General features: G+C 43.9%; 1 protein-coding gene across 1 annotated transcript in view; it reads right to left on the reverse strand.

Annotated features, from left to right (window-relative positions):
• Positions 1-7892: 7892 nt before the first annotated feature.
• Positions 7893-19633, reverse strand: part of LOC125458946 (transmembrane protein 182-like) — a 36086-nt gene continuing 24345 nt past the window's right edge. Inside the window, exon 5 of the mRNA XM_048544801.2 lies at positions 7893-9117. Within this exon, the coding sequence (XP_048400758.1) occupies positions 8891-9117 (227 nt within the window). The 3' untranslated portion in view covers positions 7893-8890. The remainder of the gene's footprint in view (positions 9118-19633) is intronic.

Here is a 19633-nt window from a genome sequence, read left to right on the forward strand (position 1 = left end):
GACTGACTGTGTGGAGTTTGCACATTCTCCCCGTGTCTGCGTGGGTTTCCTCCAGGTGCTCCGGTTTCCTCCCACAGCCCAAAGATGTGCAGGCTAGGTGGATTGGCCATGCTAAATTGCCCATAGTGTCCAGGGGTGTGTGGGTTATAGGGGCATGGGTCTGGGTGGAATGCTTCAAGGGGCGGTGTGGACTTGTTGGGCTAAAGGGCCTGTTTCCACACTGTAGGGGATCTAATCTTAAATAAAAAGCCTTGAGATTTTCCTTAATCCTGTTGGCCAGTGGCTTTTCATGACTCTTTTCAGCCTTCTTGACTCCTTGTTTAAGTTTCTTTTGACTTTCCTTGTATTTCACCCTTGCTCTGTGTGCTCCCATGCTCCTAACCTTGATAAATGCTTCCTTTTTCTTTTTGACTAGCCTCACAATGTCCCTCATTATCCAAGGTTCCCTAAACTTGCCATATTTATCCTTCATCCTTACAGGAACTTGTCAGTCCTGAGTTCCTATCAACTTACACTTGAAAGCCTCCCACATACCAGATGTTGATTTGCCCTCAAACAAAACTGAAGAGCTTTTACAATTCTTCTTTAAACCAGATGTATTAATGTCTTGGATAATATAAATCCCCACCTGCTACCTCCCAATCTCCACTTCTCAGTCCTGGGTTAACCATGCACGTGTAGCTCCAAAATTTTGCTTTCTCCCAGCCTCCATCTCCTGCTCCTCCTTGCATTGTATCTCACACCTTCAAGCTTTATTTGTTGTTGGAGACTTACAAAAATATAACTTTTTTTTCCATAGAACCATAGAATTCCGTCGGTGCGGAAGCAAGCCATTCAGCCTGTTCAGGCCACACTGAAGAGCAGCCCACCCATACCCAAATGCCTAACCTATCCCTGTGACCCTGCATTTCCCATGGCTAATCCACCTAGCCTGCACATCCCTGGACATTATGGACAATTTAGCATGGTCAATCCACCTAACCTGCTCATCCTTACACTGTTACTTTGTTACTTTTCTTCCTCTTCCATATTTATACATTTTTTCTCTCTTTATTGAGGTTCCTCGTCTATTTCAGCAGTGAATTAAGTGCTCACTCTGATAGCTCATAGTTCTGAGTCTGAAGTAATAATTTGAAATAACAATTAGGTGTGGAGATAGTGCTTGCTGACCTCATACATATGGTTCCCTGAGGGTTTTTTAGGTATGGCTGATAGGAACCTAATATGTAGAAACCTCTAGGATTGCTGTGACCAAATGGAAGTGGAAGAAAAGGATGTAGTCCATTCATCACTGAGCACAAAATCTGGATTAGAATCTGATGTGTTCTGAATTTAAATACATAATCCAGTAATCCCCAGGCTAATTACATTGTGATTAATTCAAAATAAGAATGACAAAACAGGAATAGACATACTTTGTTAAAAATATTCAATTGAATAAATATTTGCACTTATACACTGCCTGTTATATCATCAAGGAGTTCCAAAGTTCTGACAAGCAATGGAGCAATTATTTAAAGTGTAGCCACTGTTGATGGAAAAAGTGTCGGAGTGGCATTACTATGGTGCTCCGAAAGGTGGGATCACTTGAGGAGCCTAGTTAGGTCTACCTCGATGTCAGGAGTCCTCCATTACATCTTTTATGCGTTTGCTGAGCGAAGTCGCAGCAACAAGTTGCAATTTGATGAGGATGAAAACTTGTTAAAGCCCTCATTAACCCTGCGTCAGTGAGATCCAGCAATTTGTTTTTAACTTAGCTGACAAGGAGGGAAACCAAGGAATCACAACATGGCAGTCAGAGCTGGTACCTGGTGAGATCAACTTCGCCACTTGCTGCAGCTAACATCCATGTTCATCACCACCACTTACACGATCAAAGTGCATGATCCATGCAGCTTCCACAGACACTCTCATCCAATATCTGACGAGCCCTCATGGAACCTCTCTGATCCATGGCTGGACTCTGAGCTTGCATTGCAGGATGCATTGGCAACTAGAGTTGGAACCTGCAGCAACAATGGTTTGTGCACAGGGACAGGCATCCAGCTTGCAGATTTGACCAGGTTGCATCTCTGGGCTGCTCACTTTCCCTCTTAAAGTGCATTCACTTAGCGCCTACCTGAAGGCTCACAGCACCCACACCTTGCGTCATGTTGCTCACCTTAAGTGCAGCCGCACCCCAGGTAGCTTGCCTCGCTGGCCAGCAGACCCCAATCTATGGGCGTGCACGTCTTGCTGTAATGTCAGGCCGCTATGTCAATTTCACACCTTCTCCAGGTGACAGCAACATACATGGTAACCACACGGCACGTGAAGCAAGCAGGCACCCATGCCTCAAAGTCTTCATGAAGTCAACCTTTCTGAAGTCCCCAGAGGCAGCTGTCAGTCAGGGTTCCTGGAACAGTTGAAAAGGGCAGCCTTCAATACCACTTCAGCAGATTGCTGCTGGTGAGCCATCAAGTCAAGGTGGTCTCGGCCAGGGGATACATGACTTTGTAGACTGCTGAGTGGGCCATCTGGCTTCATAGCGGCCTGTCCAGCAGGTAGGATTGTCACCAGTGGCGACACATCAGGGGTCTGGGCATATCTTGCCTGGCGCTGTCCGATCAACTCTGTAGAGGGGGTAGGTCACAGTCCATTTGGCAGACCCATCTGCAGAAAAAGTGGAAAGTGGGGAATTGGGTGTGGGAAGGGCAGCCATTGCAGAGGACTGAGCCTCGGCAGGTCAGTGTTCGGGATTAGTCCTTCAGGACTGGGGAGAACTAGCTCTTAACTCATTATTATGGAGTTGATCCTGTCTTAAAATAAGTCACGTGTAAAGGTTACCATAATTGGCAGACTTCAGATAATTTGCCACCTTATAACATTTCCTTGATTTGAATAACTGCAGGCTACCGATACCCTGAGGAAGAAGATAAGGATGTGAGGCTGTAAGGTGAGAGGAGGAGCTGAGAATGGTCATGAGGGACCCTGGGTTGAGGATACCAGAGTAGGAGCCGCTTGAGGGGGAATGGGTCTGAGAGTTTAATGTTTAAGGAGAAGATGTTGATTAAGAGCATTATGATATGAGTTGACTCCACATCTGGATAGTGTTTATAGAAATATCATCACTTTTTCTGTGGCAGTGAAAACTAAATCTGCCTTGAATTGTTTTCTTGGCTCCAGCCTTTTCCAAGCTGCTGTCTGAGATTACACTGTGATTGATCAAAGCCCTGTATTGAAATGTATAAAGAAGATGATTGAACCTTTCATGGTGCATTCTTCATGCTTCATTTCAGTTTTCTTTCCAAAACAGTGAATCACAATTATCAAGGCAATAGAACCTCAAAGCTCAAGTATTTCTACAAATCCAGGGGATTGAGAGTCTGTGTGCAGGAAGGTTCCGACACTATTGGGAAACCCAATGGTCTAGCAGTACAGAGACAGTTTCTGCTGTCCGGTGCACAGAAAATCTGTCATACACAGACTAACCTCATAATGGCCATTGTCAAATCCCTTCAATGGAACAGTTCCTTTTGTTCAAAAGAGGCCTGGTGCACTGACCCGATTTCACAACGAAAACGATTGGGAAGGATAATCCTTAAAAAAGCAAGAGCAAAATTTGACACCACGGATTTGTTATATTGAAACTTATTGCATTAAGTGCACAGATGTAGAATAAAACAGTTTTCCTCATCTCTTCTCTCATTCTTCTTCTAAAAAGTCTTGGCATGTTAAATCACATCATCAATTGTCGAATGCACATTGAAAATACTGGGAGAGACATGGATTTAAAATAATTGATAGTAGCATGAGAGGACAGGTGGGGGATAATTTTCACAGCCAGAGCGCAGTAGGAACCTGGAATGAACTGTCTGAAAGAGGTGTCACAACATTTAAGAAATGCTTTGATCCTTCCTTGAAGAGCAGTAACCTGCAGGGCTCGAGACTTAAGGCTGGAAGGCAGCATTACGCTGGTAACATTCTGCAATGAACAGGAGCAGGATATAGGCTAAATAGGCCCCTCTGTGTCAGGGAGCTTATATAATTCTCTGATTTCTGTGAAGCAAGGATGGAGGTGACTAGATTCATCATCTGGTGTTGCAGGTCATGGCTCAGTAAAGTGCGCTAAATAACAATTCACTAATATGTAGAGAGCTTTATGTTACTTTTCTTCAATGAGACATGGATGTGTGCAAAGCAAGATAGGATGAGAGACTCTGCCAGTCTTGTTGTAGAGATTACTGCTACAGTTCTCTGAAGTGATGCGCTATCTGAAGGACAGAAAACCGTAGCCTGTTCCTAAGTCTTGTGAGGACTATGCCCTCCTGGGTCAACAAGGGAAAGGGTCTGTTTCCATGCTGTATGACTCTATGACTCTATCACATGAAGGTTGGTGGAGTTGTGGACAGCATGGAGGGCTGTTGTAGGTTGCAAAGGGACATTGACAGGATGCAGAGCTGTGGCAGATGGAATTCAACCTGTAAAACTGTGATGTGATTCATTTTGGGAGATCGAATATGAGTGCAGAATACAGGGTTAATGGCAGGATTCCTGGCAGTGTGGAGGAACAGAGGGATCTTGGGGTCCATGTCTATAGATCCCTCAAAGTTGCCACCCAAGTTGATAGGGTAGTTAAGAAGGTGTTTGGTGTGTTGGCTTTCATTAGCAGGCGGATTGAGTTTTAAGAGCTGCGAGGTTGTGCTTCAGCTCGATAAAATCTTGGTTAGGCCACACTTGAAATATTGTGTTCAGTTCTGGCCACTTCATTATAGGAAGGATGTGGAAGCTTCAGAGAGGGTGCAGAGGAGATTTACCAGGATGCTGCCTGGACTGGAGGGCAGGTCTTGTGACGAAAGGTTGAGGGAGCTAGGGCTTTTCTCATAGGAACAAAGAAGGATGTGAGGTGACTTGATAGAGGTGTACAAGACAATGAGAGGCATAGGTAGAGTGGATAGCCAGAGAATTTTCCCAGCGCGGAAATGACTATTACGAGGGGAAATAATTTTGAGGTGATTGGAGGTAGGTATAAGGAAGATGTCAGAGGTAGGTTCTTTACACAAAGAGTGGTGGGTGTGTGGAATGCATTGCCGGCAGTGGTAGTGGAGCCAGATACATTAGGGACATTTAAGTGACTCTTGGATTCGCACGTGGATGATAGTAAAATGTAGGGTATGCTAGGTAGTTTGAACTTAGAGTAGGATAATAGGTCAGCACAACATCGTGGCCAAAGGGCCTGTACTGTGCTGTACTGTTCGATGCCCAATGTTCTACGTTCTATGTTCTATGGCTCTAGTTGGTCTTTCTTTCTTCCAACCACTTCACGCTTGTCTTCACATGGCAGGAAAGGTGGTAGAGCACCCCCTCTCAGAATGGAGTCAACATCAGAACCAGGACACAACAATATAATCAGATTTGAGTCTTCTTATTGAACAAAGATCTGCTATAAGCGACTACCTGGTCTAAAAAAACTGATTCAGGTGGAAGATGACACATCACTGTGATCCCTCTGTGTTCCCTTGTAGCTCGATTCATGTGATATAAAGCAGGCACTGCGATATTTGAATTTTTCTTCAGATCAAACCACATTATAGTCATTTTGAGGTTTAACAAGCTAGACAGATCAAAGTAGAATCAATGTTCTCCAACCTTTGATCCACAGATTTGTATAAGTGCTTCAATTAATGCCCTCTTCATAAATAATATTGTCGCTTTGATTAATATCTTCATTTACCTGCTGGGATACTTGCAGTTTTTAATGTATAGAAACCACACATCATCCATTCAATTCATCTTTTCTAACTGTAGTTGTGAATCCTTTGTACTAGTTAATCAGCTGTCACAGGAGATTTGACCAATATTTCCGATTGAGGATATTTGATTCTCAATGGATGCTTGTGATTTGAATTTTTCATGGTGCAAACATTACAGTGGGGAGATGGAGTAATTGCCTTGATGTTGTGCTAAAATGTGTATCAGTGGTAATAGGAAAGGAATGAAGGTAGTAGACAGTGCTGAACTTGTGCCACCTTCACACTGAGACACAATGGCACAACAGTCAACAAGAGACAACATTTGCTAGTGGTCAGGAAATTTGCAAGCATTCGGTGCATTAGAAAACACCAAAACTTTACAATTTACAACATCATATCCGAAGAGAGTGACGGTTATCAGTCAGTGGAGATCTTTTTTTGCTCTGCAATGCTCATGGACAAACCTGAAGATTTCTTTTACTACAACTGTCAGGAGTTTTAAGATTAGTGCTTTCCTGATTACAATTCTGGTCATTCTGCACAGTCAAATAACCTTGTATGCCTTTCTTTGGCCAGTTAAGATCCCAAAATTGCTAATCACCTAGCTATAAGCTTCCAAAAAAACTGCGGATGCTGTAAAGCAGGATCAAAAACATGTTCACCTGCACATCTGCCAATGTGGTATACTGTAGCCACTGCACCCGGTGTGGCTTCCTCTACATTGGGGAAACCAAGTAAAGGTTTGGGGGCAGCTTTGCAGAACACCTCCGCTCAGTTCGCAATAAACAACTGCACCTCCCAGTTGCGAACCATTTTAACTGCCCCTCCCATTCCTTAGACGACATGTCCATCATGGGCCTCCTGCAGTGCCACCATGACGCCACCCAAAAGTTGCAGGAACAGCAACTCATATTCCGCTTGGGAACCCTGCAGCCCAATGGTATCAATGTGGACTTCACAAGCTTCAAAATTTCCCCATCCCCCAGTGCATCCCAAAACCAGCCCAGTTCGTCCCCACCCCCCACTGCATCACACAACCAGCCAAGCCTGTCTCCACATCCCTAACCTGTTCTTCCTCTCACCCATCCCTTCCTCCCAGCTCAAGCCGCACCTCCATTTCCTACCTACTAACCTCATCCCGCCTCCTTGACCTGTCCGCCTTCCCTGGAGTGTCCTATCCCCTCCCTACCTTCCCACCTATACGGTCCTCTCCACCTATCTTCTTTTCTCTCCATCTTCGGTCCGCCTCCCCCTCTCTCCCTATTTATTCCAGAACCCTCTCACCATCCCCCTCTCTGATGAAGGGTCTAGGCCCGAAACGTCAGCTTTTGTGCTCCTGAGATGCTGCTTGACATGCTGTGTTCATCCAGCTTCACACTTTGTTATCTTGGATTCTCCAGCATCTGCAGTTCCCATTATTTCTGATACAAAAACAGGAGCTGTTGGCAAAGCTCAGCAGGTCCAGCAGCATCTGTGAAGAAGAGATTCAGAATTAATGTGTCGGGTCTGGTTCTGAGGGAGGGTCACTGGACCCGAAAAGTTAACTCTGACAGACGCTGCCAGACCTGCTGAGTTTTTTCAGCAACTTGTGTTTTTGTTCTGGCTATAGCTTCCTGTTTCAAAATTCTGGCTCAGCCCTGGTTATAATTGGTGCCTGTGCTGTGGAGAATCTTCACATAATCTTTGAACAAGAATTAGTGGATGATTCTCTGTCAGCTGGAAATGACGATGAGTAATGTTATTACAAGCTCAAAGCATTCCACTCCAGCATCATCCATATAAAATGAGTGAGTTCACTCAGTGTTAAAGTAGGAGGAAAGAGAAAGTATACATCATGTTAAATGTTTCAGTGATAGCTTCATCTAATGTATTTTGTTCATGTGTTTATGAGGGCCAAAGGATGCAACTTTTAGCTTAGTCTTCAATTCTGTTCACCTCAATGTCTTACTATTGGATTCATTCTTCCCTCTTTGAAATTTTGATTGTGTTGAGGTGCAGAGTTCCTTCCCTCTAAAGTCCACTTATGAATTATGCTTTGCATAGTCGCTAAAAATGATGTTTTTGCATTTTCTAAGCAATGATTGTTGCAAGATTATTTGAACTGTGCCCAAAGTGGTACAAAATATATGTTTTTCAGCAATGTTATATTTCTTACGCATCAACAAGCCATAAAAATTGGCGCAGTAACATAGTTTTTGTCAGCACACCCGTTACAGTACTGGCATCACGGTGGAAAGAGTTTGAAAGTTGAACAGCAAATTTAAACATACCAACAGCAACACACCAGCTGGCTTCTTGAACTATAAGAGCTGTTATTAAGCTATTATCTGTTTTCGAAGCATAACTATTAAATTTTTCACATTATAATACACCAACAGTCATTGGTCTAAATACATGGATGCATTTTCACATTCAGCTAGAGTATGTGGATAAAGAGGTGCTCAGAAACACATTAAAGTCAGCTGCCATTTACTGTAAAGCTTTTATTCCACATCAACCAATCATTGAATAATAGCTACTGAAAACATCGACACTGTATCTGGTGCAATAAATGTAAAATTATGAGAAAAGCATATTAAGATACCTATGTGTACAAATGTGGTATCTGGGTTATTCAAAATAGTATGATTTATTTCAGTAGAATGTCATGGAATAAAAGCATTATTGAAACCATAATTTCAGTTATTGCTTGATTTTTAGAAAATCTAACACAAAAGACATGTCTTTATCAGATCAAAACTGAGGAATTCCTTTTGATAATTGTACTGGGTGAACAATCGGATAGGTTGAATGACATTTCTCTGTCAGCTTATTTTATGAAGTTAATGCCTGAGTTAAAACAGTGGGCCAAGAAATGCCAAATGAATGTGTGCAGTGTTTACTTGCTAAAATGATTAATTGCAATCTAGACTGAAAGATTCTCCTCAGCACAGTCAATGGCGTCAAAACAAATTCCTGTGTTCTCAAGTGTCACCAGACCGCAGCAAAATATTTTCTGAAAATGGACCTAGGCCTCATCTCTCCATGAATCTCAAAACAAGATAGACATTTCTGTAACATCAAATATGTTGGAGCATTGAAGACCACTTCTGATTTGCCACTGCACCTAATCTAGCACCACACGAGAACTTCATGCTCCGTTCACGAGTATTTGTGCCTTATTTGTTATGGGCGTCAATGGTGTGGCCAGTCACATAAAATAATAGTCCAGCAAGTAAGGCCAAAGGAATCCCAGCTGCTGCAAACATGAATGACCATCCGTACTGCACATGGACGAGGATATCTGTGCAGCTATTCCTTCTATCCAGGAGTACGTATCTTTCCAAATCCACAACAAGTTCCTTCCATATCACAAACAGGAATATCAGTATGGAAAATAAAATTCCTGCAAAGAAAGAAACTCCATTGAGATATGGCAGTTCATATTTTAACAACACTGGCTTTTGTAAATTCAGGATATGCATTTACCAGACTCTGACCTGAACACAGTCAGGAATTATAGCTAATCTACTGTATATTCTCAATTGTCCTCCCAGTAGAAGCTGAGGAATTTTACATCAGAGAGTATAAGCAGCACTATTTAAAAAAAATTATACTCAAAGAACCAGAATAAAATGCTTATCTGAGTAGACCTGTCAGATTTGATCGGGGCATTTTTGAAGATGTAATCACCTTACATTTGGGTAATTTGTGTTTATCTATTATGAATTGTAAATATTTATTGCCAATCCTAATGGCCCTGAGAAGGTGATGATGAGCTACCTTCTTGAACGGCTGCAGTCAATGTAACCAATGAGTCATTTCAGTGCATCTCATAGATTGCTCACATGTTCCCCCTAGGGGTGAAAATCTGACGACTTAAAGTGATGGAAGAGATATCAATCAAATGGGCTGTTTTGTCTTGGATGGTATCATGCTTCTTGAGTGTTTTTAGAGTTGCACTCATCAAGCGAGGGGGTATTATTCCATCACACTCTTTCTTTGCGCTTGCATAATGGTGGAATGGTTTTGACGAGTCGGAGAGGGAATTACTCATTGCAGAGTTCTCTGCCACATAAAAAAACACATTTTCTCATGACCATAACGGTTCAATTTCAAGTCAGTGTTAGCCTCAAGGATAATAGGAGCTGCAGATACTGGAGAATCCGAGATAAGAAGGAGTGGAGCTAGATGAACACAGCAGGCCAAGCAGCATCTTAGGAGCAGAAAAACTGACGTTTCGTGCCTAGACCCTTCATCAGAAATGGGGGAGGGGAAGGGGATTCTGAAATAAATAGGGAGAGAGGGGGAGCCGGATCGAAGATGGATCTTGGACATCTGCCAATGTGGTATACCGCATCCACTGTATCCGTTGTGGCCTCTTCGACATCGGGGAAACAAAACCGAGGCTTGGGGACTGCTTTGCAGAACAAACAATAAACAGTTGCAAACCATTTCAACTCCCCCTCCCATTCCTCAGATGGCATGTCCACCCTGGGCCTCCTGCAGTGCCATAACGATGCCACGCGAAGTTTGCAGGAACAGCAACTCGTGTTCCCCTTGGTTACCCTGTAGGACAATGATATCAATGTGGATTTCACAAGCTTCAAAATCTCCCCTCCCCTTACTACATTCCAAAACCAGCCCAGCTCATCCCCGCCTCCCTAACCTGTTCTGTCTCTCACCTATCCTTGACTCCCATCTCAAGCTGCACCCCCACTTCCTACCTACTATCCTCATCCCACCCTCTTGATCTGTCCATCCTCCCTCGACTGACCTGTCTCCTCCCTACCTCCCCACCTACACTCACATTTACTGGCTCCATCCCTGCCCCTTTAAGTTGTTTGTCTCCTCTCTACCTATCTTCTCCTCTATACATCTTCGATCCGCCTTTCCCTCTCTCTCTATTTATTTCAGAATCCTCTTCCCCTCCCGCATTTCTGATGAAGGGTCTATACCCGTAACGTCAGCTTTCCTGCTCCTAAGATGCTGCTTGGCTTGCTGTGTCCATCCCAGCTCCACACCTTATTATCTCTTAACCTTAAGGATGTCAGTATTGAGGGATACAGTGATGGTGAAGTCATTAAATGTCAATCTCATCTATGGAGATGCTTTTCTTTTCCACCGCATTAGCAACCTACCAGCCCAAACTGAATATTATCCAGGTTTTACCCGAAGCAGTCATGGATTGCATCAGCATCTGATGAGCTATGATGACCATCCTGCATTGGCCATGCCTGGGTGACATTTGGTGAGTGTTAACTGTTTTCCAACCCTTCTTTCCAACTCTAGCCATTTTTATATGGGGGTACTGTTTAATGACAGAATCTAGCAAGGTTGCAGTGAATGCCTCCTTTTCTTCCTGCTCAATAATCAATGGTGTAAATCTCCGTCCCATAAATCTTTCCACTTCTCTTCAGCTTTCAGGCCTACTGAAGTCTGGGAAAGCCACCAGCACAGTATTAAAATTGCAAAACACATTAACTCATAGACTACGAGCATCATTCAAATATTCCAATAGACACGCAAGAGGCTACCTTGTCCTCATCATGGAAACATTCAATCCAAAATTTGGTGTGTTCCAGTTGGTATAATATTTTAAAAATATTTATCTATGACCAGACCCACCACAAACCTGACAGAAGGAAAGAAAAAAATACAGTAAAATTTGAAAATGACACATATTGCTCAGACTTGTAATATAGAAAAATGGGGTTTCTCTCTGACCAGTGCATTCACTTCCAGGTATAACTGATTTATTATTGGGCTTCACTCTCTGAAGAAATTCAGCCCGTTCTTAGGAACAGACCAAGCCCGTTAAAGCTATGGGCTGAATCATATCAGAAATCAGCTAAGTCATTTTTTCATGTCTCATGGAAAGCATCTTTCCAAAAGATCCGACCCCACCACCCAAGACATTTTTCCATCCCCACCCTTGTCTGCTTTAGAACATAGAACATAGAACATAGAACAGTACAGCACAGAACAGGCCCTTCAGCCCACAATGTTGTGCCGACCATTGATCCTCATGGATGCACCCTCAAATTTCTGTGACCATATGCATGTCCAGCAGTATCTTAAATGACCCCAATGACCTTGCTTCCACAACTGCTGCTGGCAACGCATTCCATGCTCTCACAACTCTCTGCGTAAAGAACCTGCCTCTGACATCCCCTCTATACTTTCCACCAACCAGCTTAAAACTATGACCCCTCGTGCTAGCCATTTCTGCCCTGGGAAATAGTCTCTGGCTATCGACTCTATCTATGCCTCTCATTATCTTGTATACCTCAATTAGGTCCCCTCTCCTCCTCCTTTTCTCCAATGAAAAGAGACCGAGCTCAGTCAACCTCTCTTCATAAGATAAGCCCTCCAGTCCAGGCAGCATCCTGGTAAACCTCCTCTGAACCCTCTCCAAAGCATCCACATCTTTCCTATAATAGGGCGCCCAGAACTGGACGCAGTATTCCAAGTGCGGTCTAACCAAAGTTTTATAGAGCTGCAACAAGATCTCACGACTCTTAAACTCAATCCCCCTGTTAATGAAAGCCAAAACACCATATGCTTTCTTAACAACCCTGTCCACTTGGGTGGCCATTTTAAGGGATCTATGTATCTGCACACCAAGATCCCTCTGTTCCTCCACGCTGCCAAGAATCCTATCCTTAATCCTGTACTCAGCTTTCAAATTCGACCTTCCAAAATGCATCACCTCGCATTTATCCAGGTTGAACTCCATCTGCCACCTCTCAGCCCATCTCTGCATCCTGTCAATGTCCCGCTGCAGCCTACAACAGCCCTCTACACTGTCAACGACACCTCCGACCTTTGTGTCGTCTGCAAACTTGCTGACCCATCCTTCAATTCCCTCGTCCAAGTCATTAATAAAAATTACAAACAGTAGAGGCCCAAGGACAGAGCCCTGTGGAACCCCACTCACCACTGACTTCCAGGCAGAATATTTTCCTTCTACTACCACTCGCTGTCTTCTGTTGGCCAGCCAATTCTGTATCCAAGCAGCTAAGTTCCCCTGTATCCCATTCCTCCTGACCTTTCCGGAGAGACCACTCTCTCCGTGACTCCCTTGTTCGCTCCACACTGCCCTCCAACCCCACCACACCCGGCACCTCCCCCTGCAACCGCAGGAAATGCTACACTTGCCCCCACACCTCCTCTCTCACCCCTATCCCAGGCCCCAAGATGACATTCCACATTAAGCAGAGGTTCACCTGCACATCTGCCAACTGCATCCACTGTACCCGGTGTGGCTTCCTCTACATTGGGGAAACCAAGCGGAGGCTTGGGGACTGCTTTGCAGAACACCTCCGCTCGGTTCGCAACAAACAACTGCACCTCCCAGTCGCAAACCATTTACCTCCCCCTCCCATTCTTTAGATGACATGTCCATCATGGGCCTCCTGCAGTGCCACAATGATGCCACCCGAAGGTTCCAGGAACAGCAACTCATATTCCGCTTGGGAAACCTGCAGCCTAATGGTATCAATGTGGACTTCACCAGCTTCAAAATCTACCCTTCCCCCACCGCATCCCTAAACTAGCCCAGTTCGTCCCCTCCCCCCACTGCACCACACAACCAGCCCAGCTCTTCCCCTCCACCCACTGCATCCCAAAACCAGTCCAACCTGTCTCTGCCTCCCTAACCTGTTCTTCCTCTCACCCATCCCTTCCTCTCACCCCAAGCCGCACCCCCATCTCCTACCTACTAACCTCATCCCACCTCCTTGACCTGTCCGTCTTCCCTGGACTGACCTATCCCCTCCCTACCTCCACACCTATACTCTCTCCACCCATCTTCTTTTCTCTCCATCTTCGGTCCACCTCCCCCTCTCTCCCTACTTATTCCAGAACTGTCACCCCATCCCCCTCTCTGATGAAGGGTCTAGGCCCGAAACGTCAGCTTTTGTGCTCCTGAGATGCTGCTTGGCCTGCTGTGTTCATCCAGCCTCACATTTTATTATCTCCAAAAGATCTGGTGAGTTTTCTCATACTGTCATCTCAAACTCACCTCATTAATGATGTACAATGCACCAAAGGTGCTGCATTTGTCTAACTCTCCCACACACCGTCACTGGAAGCTCATATCACTGCCAGGATATCTCTGGATCCACAGAACCATTTTCGAAACACGGTCATTCACCAGGTCAAGAGTATTGGCAGTCTGGAGTTGTCCTTTACTGTGCTTGCAGTCAGACATCAACCACAAACTGACACTCCGCAGGGCACACAGGTGGCAGAGCTATCACTTCATGGAACATACAACAGCACAATTTTACCCTTATGACTGCTGAAGCACAGAGCCATACATCCTAGCTGTCCTTAACAATATCACATCTTACAATTAACTCTAACCCTAACCCTGAACCTAATCCCAAATCACACCTGACTGAGTCACTGCTACTATTACTAATGCCCAACATTTTATCACAGTTCAATGTGGGGACAGCACATATGGCAAAGTCTTCAAATGCTTTACTGCCCTGACTTTCATTCAGCAACAGTAAAACACAAATGGAATTGATCTGCTTTTGTCCCTCATGCCAGACAGGGGCTGCTTGCATTTTGAACACAAACAACATTATAGTCGGTGAATGATCACCAAACCCAGCTCTCATTTATTGGAGTCCGGTATCAAGCTGGTCCTGTCTGGCTTGTTGTGTCTGGCACTTCATTGGTCTATCATGTATCCATGGGAGATTTTTCCCATTGCAACAGTTCTTTAGCTTCCATCACATCTTCTCTTTGTCTGTTCCCACTGTGCAGAGTGCACCATGCTAGGATAAAGCAGCATTCTCAGTCAATACTGTCCTGCCCTTCCAGACCCATCCAGGCATCAGAACTTTATCTTCAGGATGCCTAATGTCTGGTCCACATTGACCCTGCGGGAAGAATGGACTGCACTGTATCTAAGCTCAGCCTTATTGAGTGGTTAATGCATGGGGTCATCAGTCATGGTTTCAGAGGGTAGCCATTGTCCCCCCAGGGATAATCCTTCTTAAAGCATCTGATACCTCCTTGACAGGTCTCAAGGATCTAGGCGTTATGGCTGCTTCCAGAGCACCTGGCACATACCTCTAAGATGTGGCACGGAAGATCACAAATGACCTGTACGCTGATGGAATAGAGCACTTTACTATTGATGAATTTGGTTGCATTATGTTGTGGCCCTCTCAACGTGGTATTTTCATCATGCCCTGCCTACTACCTAGGTTGCAGCACTGACATCATTATGGGGAAAAGAGATTGAAGTCTTGTGATCTGGCATAAATTGCTTCAGTAACAGCTTTGATCCCCTTGTGGGTCAAAGGTTGAGAAGTCCCACACAGGTCCCCAGCAACTCCTTGGAAGTAGCCAGTTTCATTAACATTCATTGCAGCTGTCATCCTGACAGGGACCATTGTAGGGTGGCCACCCATTCCTTCCTGTTGTAGGTACCTCTCGAATATGTGGAGTGGACACTCTCCCAGAGTGTCCTTCAGTCTGTGCTGACTCTGTACCTCAACAACTGGAGGAAGTGTATGGAGATTGGAGGCATTTGGCCCTGTGCTAACTTCTGTGTGTTCTAAGAGGATCTCCGGCTACAGCCTCTGAATGCGGAGGCTGACTTATAGATGATGGATGTTGCTGCTGGTCCTGGACTTGTCGGTGCATCTATTCCTCCTCTGTGTCTCAGCACTCTCAGTGAATCACAGCAACAGCAACAGTAGTGCCTGCTGTAACTATATCCATCATCATGCTTATACTAAGCCTGTGTCGGGAACAAAAGAAACAGAATAGATCATCATCAATGTGAGTAGTCACATTGCACGTCATTGACAAATGACAATATAGCGTAGTCTTCAATACATGGGACATGGAATACTTTGACAAAGACGGCCATGGAATGCCTCTACATAATCGTCTGATATAGGACCTTATTCCAACAATTGCAGCACTGATCATGTCACAAAGTAGTCGACTGTAAAAGCTGCATGAGTACTTGGGCCTTGTGCTTCCAGCCCCACATCATCCATGAAAGACATCATTGCACATAGACCATGTGGCAGCCTGCTTGCAGTTCAAGGTGAACGGTAATCAGTTCTGTGTCCTTGTGCAGCTCTCACCTGCTCCAAGGTACCTCACATCAATTTCCTCACCACTATGGTCAGTTGTGAAAGTCATTTTTACTCCAGATTATAAGATCTGAAAGACTTTAGCATGCAGTTCTGTCCATTGACTTAACTATTACATGCCTTCTGTAACACAGCCCAGTTAAAACACTGTGAACCATAGCATCCAATGGTCATCTTGTACTAATATTCTGACAGATTACACTTCCATATAGATTGAGATCCCTCATACTGAACCTGTCTTTTCTTTATCATTTCACTAAAGTGCTGCAGTATGTTGTTAAACAATTAGTGGAGCAGTAAGTCCTGCCTAGATCATCCAGCTACCTTGCCTAGATTGATGCTTCATTTTCTTCCTCTACCCCATATCACTCTGTGCTACCAATGATGCAACAAGAAAATGTGCTCTGTAATCATTTGCAAACACAGCAGGTTCATTCACCATTTCCTCATGATCCTTTCGCCCGTGGATGCCTGCTGCAGAAAACATTATAGGCTCATTAACTGCTTCGCTGAATAGGATTGCAGTACCATACAGGAATGCACGTATATATATATACAATCAAAGTAATGAATAGGCTCAGGTGGAGTTAAAAATGCAATCACAATTAATTAAAGTTTCAAAGGAAATTCTAATATTGCACTCTGATGAGCTCCTAATCAGTAATGGCACATTTGGTTATTACTGTGATTGCTCGAAACACCTTTTGAGGCATCTGAACAAAAGTACTTTGCTATGCATTTTAATGTAATGGTATAGAATTGTTGATTTTTCTATCTATTGAGCACAATGGAAATTAAAGACATTGGTAACAATTCAAGGGTTGTGCAGCCAACAAATCAAAATGGACAATAATGTTGGTGCTATCTGGTGCTGTCCCAGATTAACAGTCTCAAAGCTGCGGCTCGGGTTAACTTCATTTTTAACTTGAATACAAGAGCTATGGCGGGAAAAAATAACATAAGGAGGTTCAACTAATTGGATAATTCTTCGAAAGAAAGAGCTCATATACATTGGGCTAAATGGTCTCCTCCTACTCAGTCACATTCCATGCTTTGAGCTTTGAAGACTAATTTTTATTTGCTTTATGCTCTGCTCCATTTAATGCCACTGTTCAGATATTTTAATCTACCTTTTCAAATGTGTTATGGCACAAATCAGGAGTGGGTGGGACTTGGCCTAGGAACATGACCACTGCATCACAAGAACCCATTGCTATTGTTTACATTGGGATCATTGTGCCATAATTATTATGCAGTAATCACTGGAACAGCAAACCTTTCTGTTGTTCTCCCACTTAATTATATTCTTAAGCGTTTCAGAAGTGTTGAATTGCTTTTGATGAGCAGGTCTGCCAATGAGTAGATAGCTTCCCACCATGCCCTGGCCACCCATTTGTTGTGCACAAATTCGCCTACACAAAACATTAAAAACACCAATCTGCTGTAAGACTGTTCAGAATTGCAAATGCATCATTGTTCATGAACACAATAGGTCAGAGTCCAGGAGCCTAGCATATAGCATCCACTGGGTGTTATGGTGTACTTAACAAGTTAGCAGTTTCGAACTTCGCTTCTAAGGGAAGATGCCAAAAGCCATCCTTTGAGTCCAATTTGATGAAGGTTACACCCCTTTACAAGTTTTGCCACCTGTACCTCCATGTAAATTCAAGCAGATCTATTTATTTAGTTTTTTTTTTCTAAAGCTGTACCATAGCAGAGCTCTGCCTGGTCCGTTGGAACACAGTTGAAATAAACTTATGCTGAAGAATCACTTCAGTATCAAGTTGTCCCCATTTTGGAAATGGGTGTGTGAACCTCCTAAGTATCAACAAGCAGATGGGTTTGCATTTGCATTCGACATCATGTGGTAACAGGCTTTAGTTTTCCCAGGCTCCTAAAGAGTTTTGGAAAGTGTTATTTAAATTCATTTGCTCATTTCTGATTTTACAGATGAGGTTGAGAGCCATACAGGCATTCCTTCTCACCAATGGACTGGCTAGCTGTGGGTAACATACAGTGTTTCTAAACTTCCTTTTCTTTTCTGTTTTAACATTCTCAAAAGTTCACTTTTGAAGACAAGGTCAATTCCTCCTGGCCCTGGAAATTTGATAAATGAAGGATGCAGAATAATCTTTCACAATCAGTCACACCAGCACCAGAAAAGTGACTCCAACTCATGTACCATGGAGATGCCTATTGAATTCAATGTTAACACTCCAGCGTTAATTACACAGAGGAGATTCACTAGGTTGTTTCTGGAGTTGAGAGGGTTGGCTTATAAGGAAAGGCTGAGTAAACTGGGACCAAATTCATTGGAAATTAGAAGAGTAGTGGAGGGGAGGGGTGCGGGATCTTATAGAAACATATAAAATAATGAAGGGAATAGATAGGGTAGAAGTAGAGAGGATATTTCCACTTACAGGTAAAACTAGAACAAGAGGGCATAGCCTCAAAATTAGGGGGAGCAGATTTAGGACCAAACTGAGGAAGAACTTCTTCACCCAAAGAGTTGTGAATCTGCCCAGTGAAGTAGTTGAGGCTTCCTCACTGAATGTTTTTAAAACTAAGATAGATAATTTTTTGAATATTGAAGGAATTACGGGTTATCGTGAAAGAGTATGTAAGTGGAGCTGAGACAACAAAAACATTAGCCATGATCTCATTGAATGGAGGAGTGGGCTTATAGGAACAGGTGGCCTAGTCCTGCTCCTGGTTCTCATGTTCTTATGTTCTCGTCTGTGATTTCCCTGGGTAATATAGTTTGCTGTACAAAGCTGATTTTTAAGGTGGCTATCATGTGGTTTTTAAATGGTGGTGTTTTTAAGCCGTTTACATTTTGAGAAATGACCTTCTTTCCCCTGCTCTCACAGTATTTGGCTGATTGAGCAGGGTCTTTCTTCTTCTTCTGGTGGACCTTCTTTGTGTCAGTGTGAGGAGCTTTCAAAATGGGGGCTGGCACTTTGACCTCACGCTTCCCTGTTGCTGCTACACTGTGCTTTCCATTCCGCTCCCTTAAGGGTGCCTCCACGCTTGTTTGGCCTGTCTGGGCCTGTGAATTTCACATCGTTCTGAAGCAGGTTAGGGCGGAATTCATTGCCCATCCGAGTCAAAATCATGGTGCATGAGTTGCTACAAACTGGTCTGGTGACTGGGTTAGCCTCGAAGTTCCCTGTTGCTGTTGGGCTTCTCTTCGGGATTTTCCCTCCCTTCTGTGGCCAATTTGCTGATCTGAACTTGTCCTCCACACACTGAGACATACTTCCATTGGGCTTGTCTTCATATGGTCCCCCGGCATGGTCAGTCCTTCTCTGAGACAGCTCACTGTGCTGCAAGGTCAGATCTGGGTTGTTAATAGAATGATGTTCACACAGTTGCTCGTGAACAGTAAAACTCTTGATTCGATATTAACTCCTCATATAGGAGAGAGTAAGACATGAAATCTCTGGAACCCTGCACACTCAGGTCCCAGTCTCTGTATGTGATCAGCACACACAATTAGATCGTTTTGCCCCTCAGATCTTTCGCGTCAATCAATAACATGGTGGTTGATACGTTTGCGTTTTGAAATCTACATTCCCATCTGTCCCAAAAACCCTTGATTTGCCTGCTTAAATAGAATCCAACCACTGCCGTCTCAAAAATGCTCAATGATCCTACTTCCATCGTCTTTTGAGGCCCAAAGTCACAGAAATCACCATGAGGAGAAAGCATTGCCTCACCTACGTCCAAAAAAGGCAACTCATAATTTTTAAATGGTATCTCCTAGTTCTGGACTCACCTACAAGGGGAAAC

The sequence above is a fragment of the Stegostoma tigrinum genome, chromosome 15 (assembly GCF_030684315.1).
Source record: "Stegostoma tigrinum isolate sSteTig4 chromosome 15, sSteTig4.hap1, whole genome shotgun sequence".
Classification (NCBI taxonomy): domain Eukaryota; kingdom Metazoa; phylum Chordata; class Chondrichthyes; order Orectolobiformes; family Stegostomatidae; genus Stegostoma; species Stegostoma tigrinum.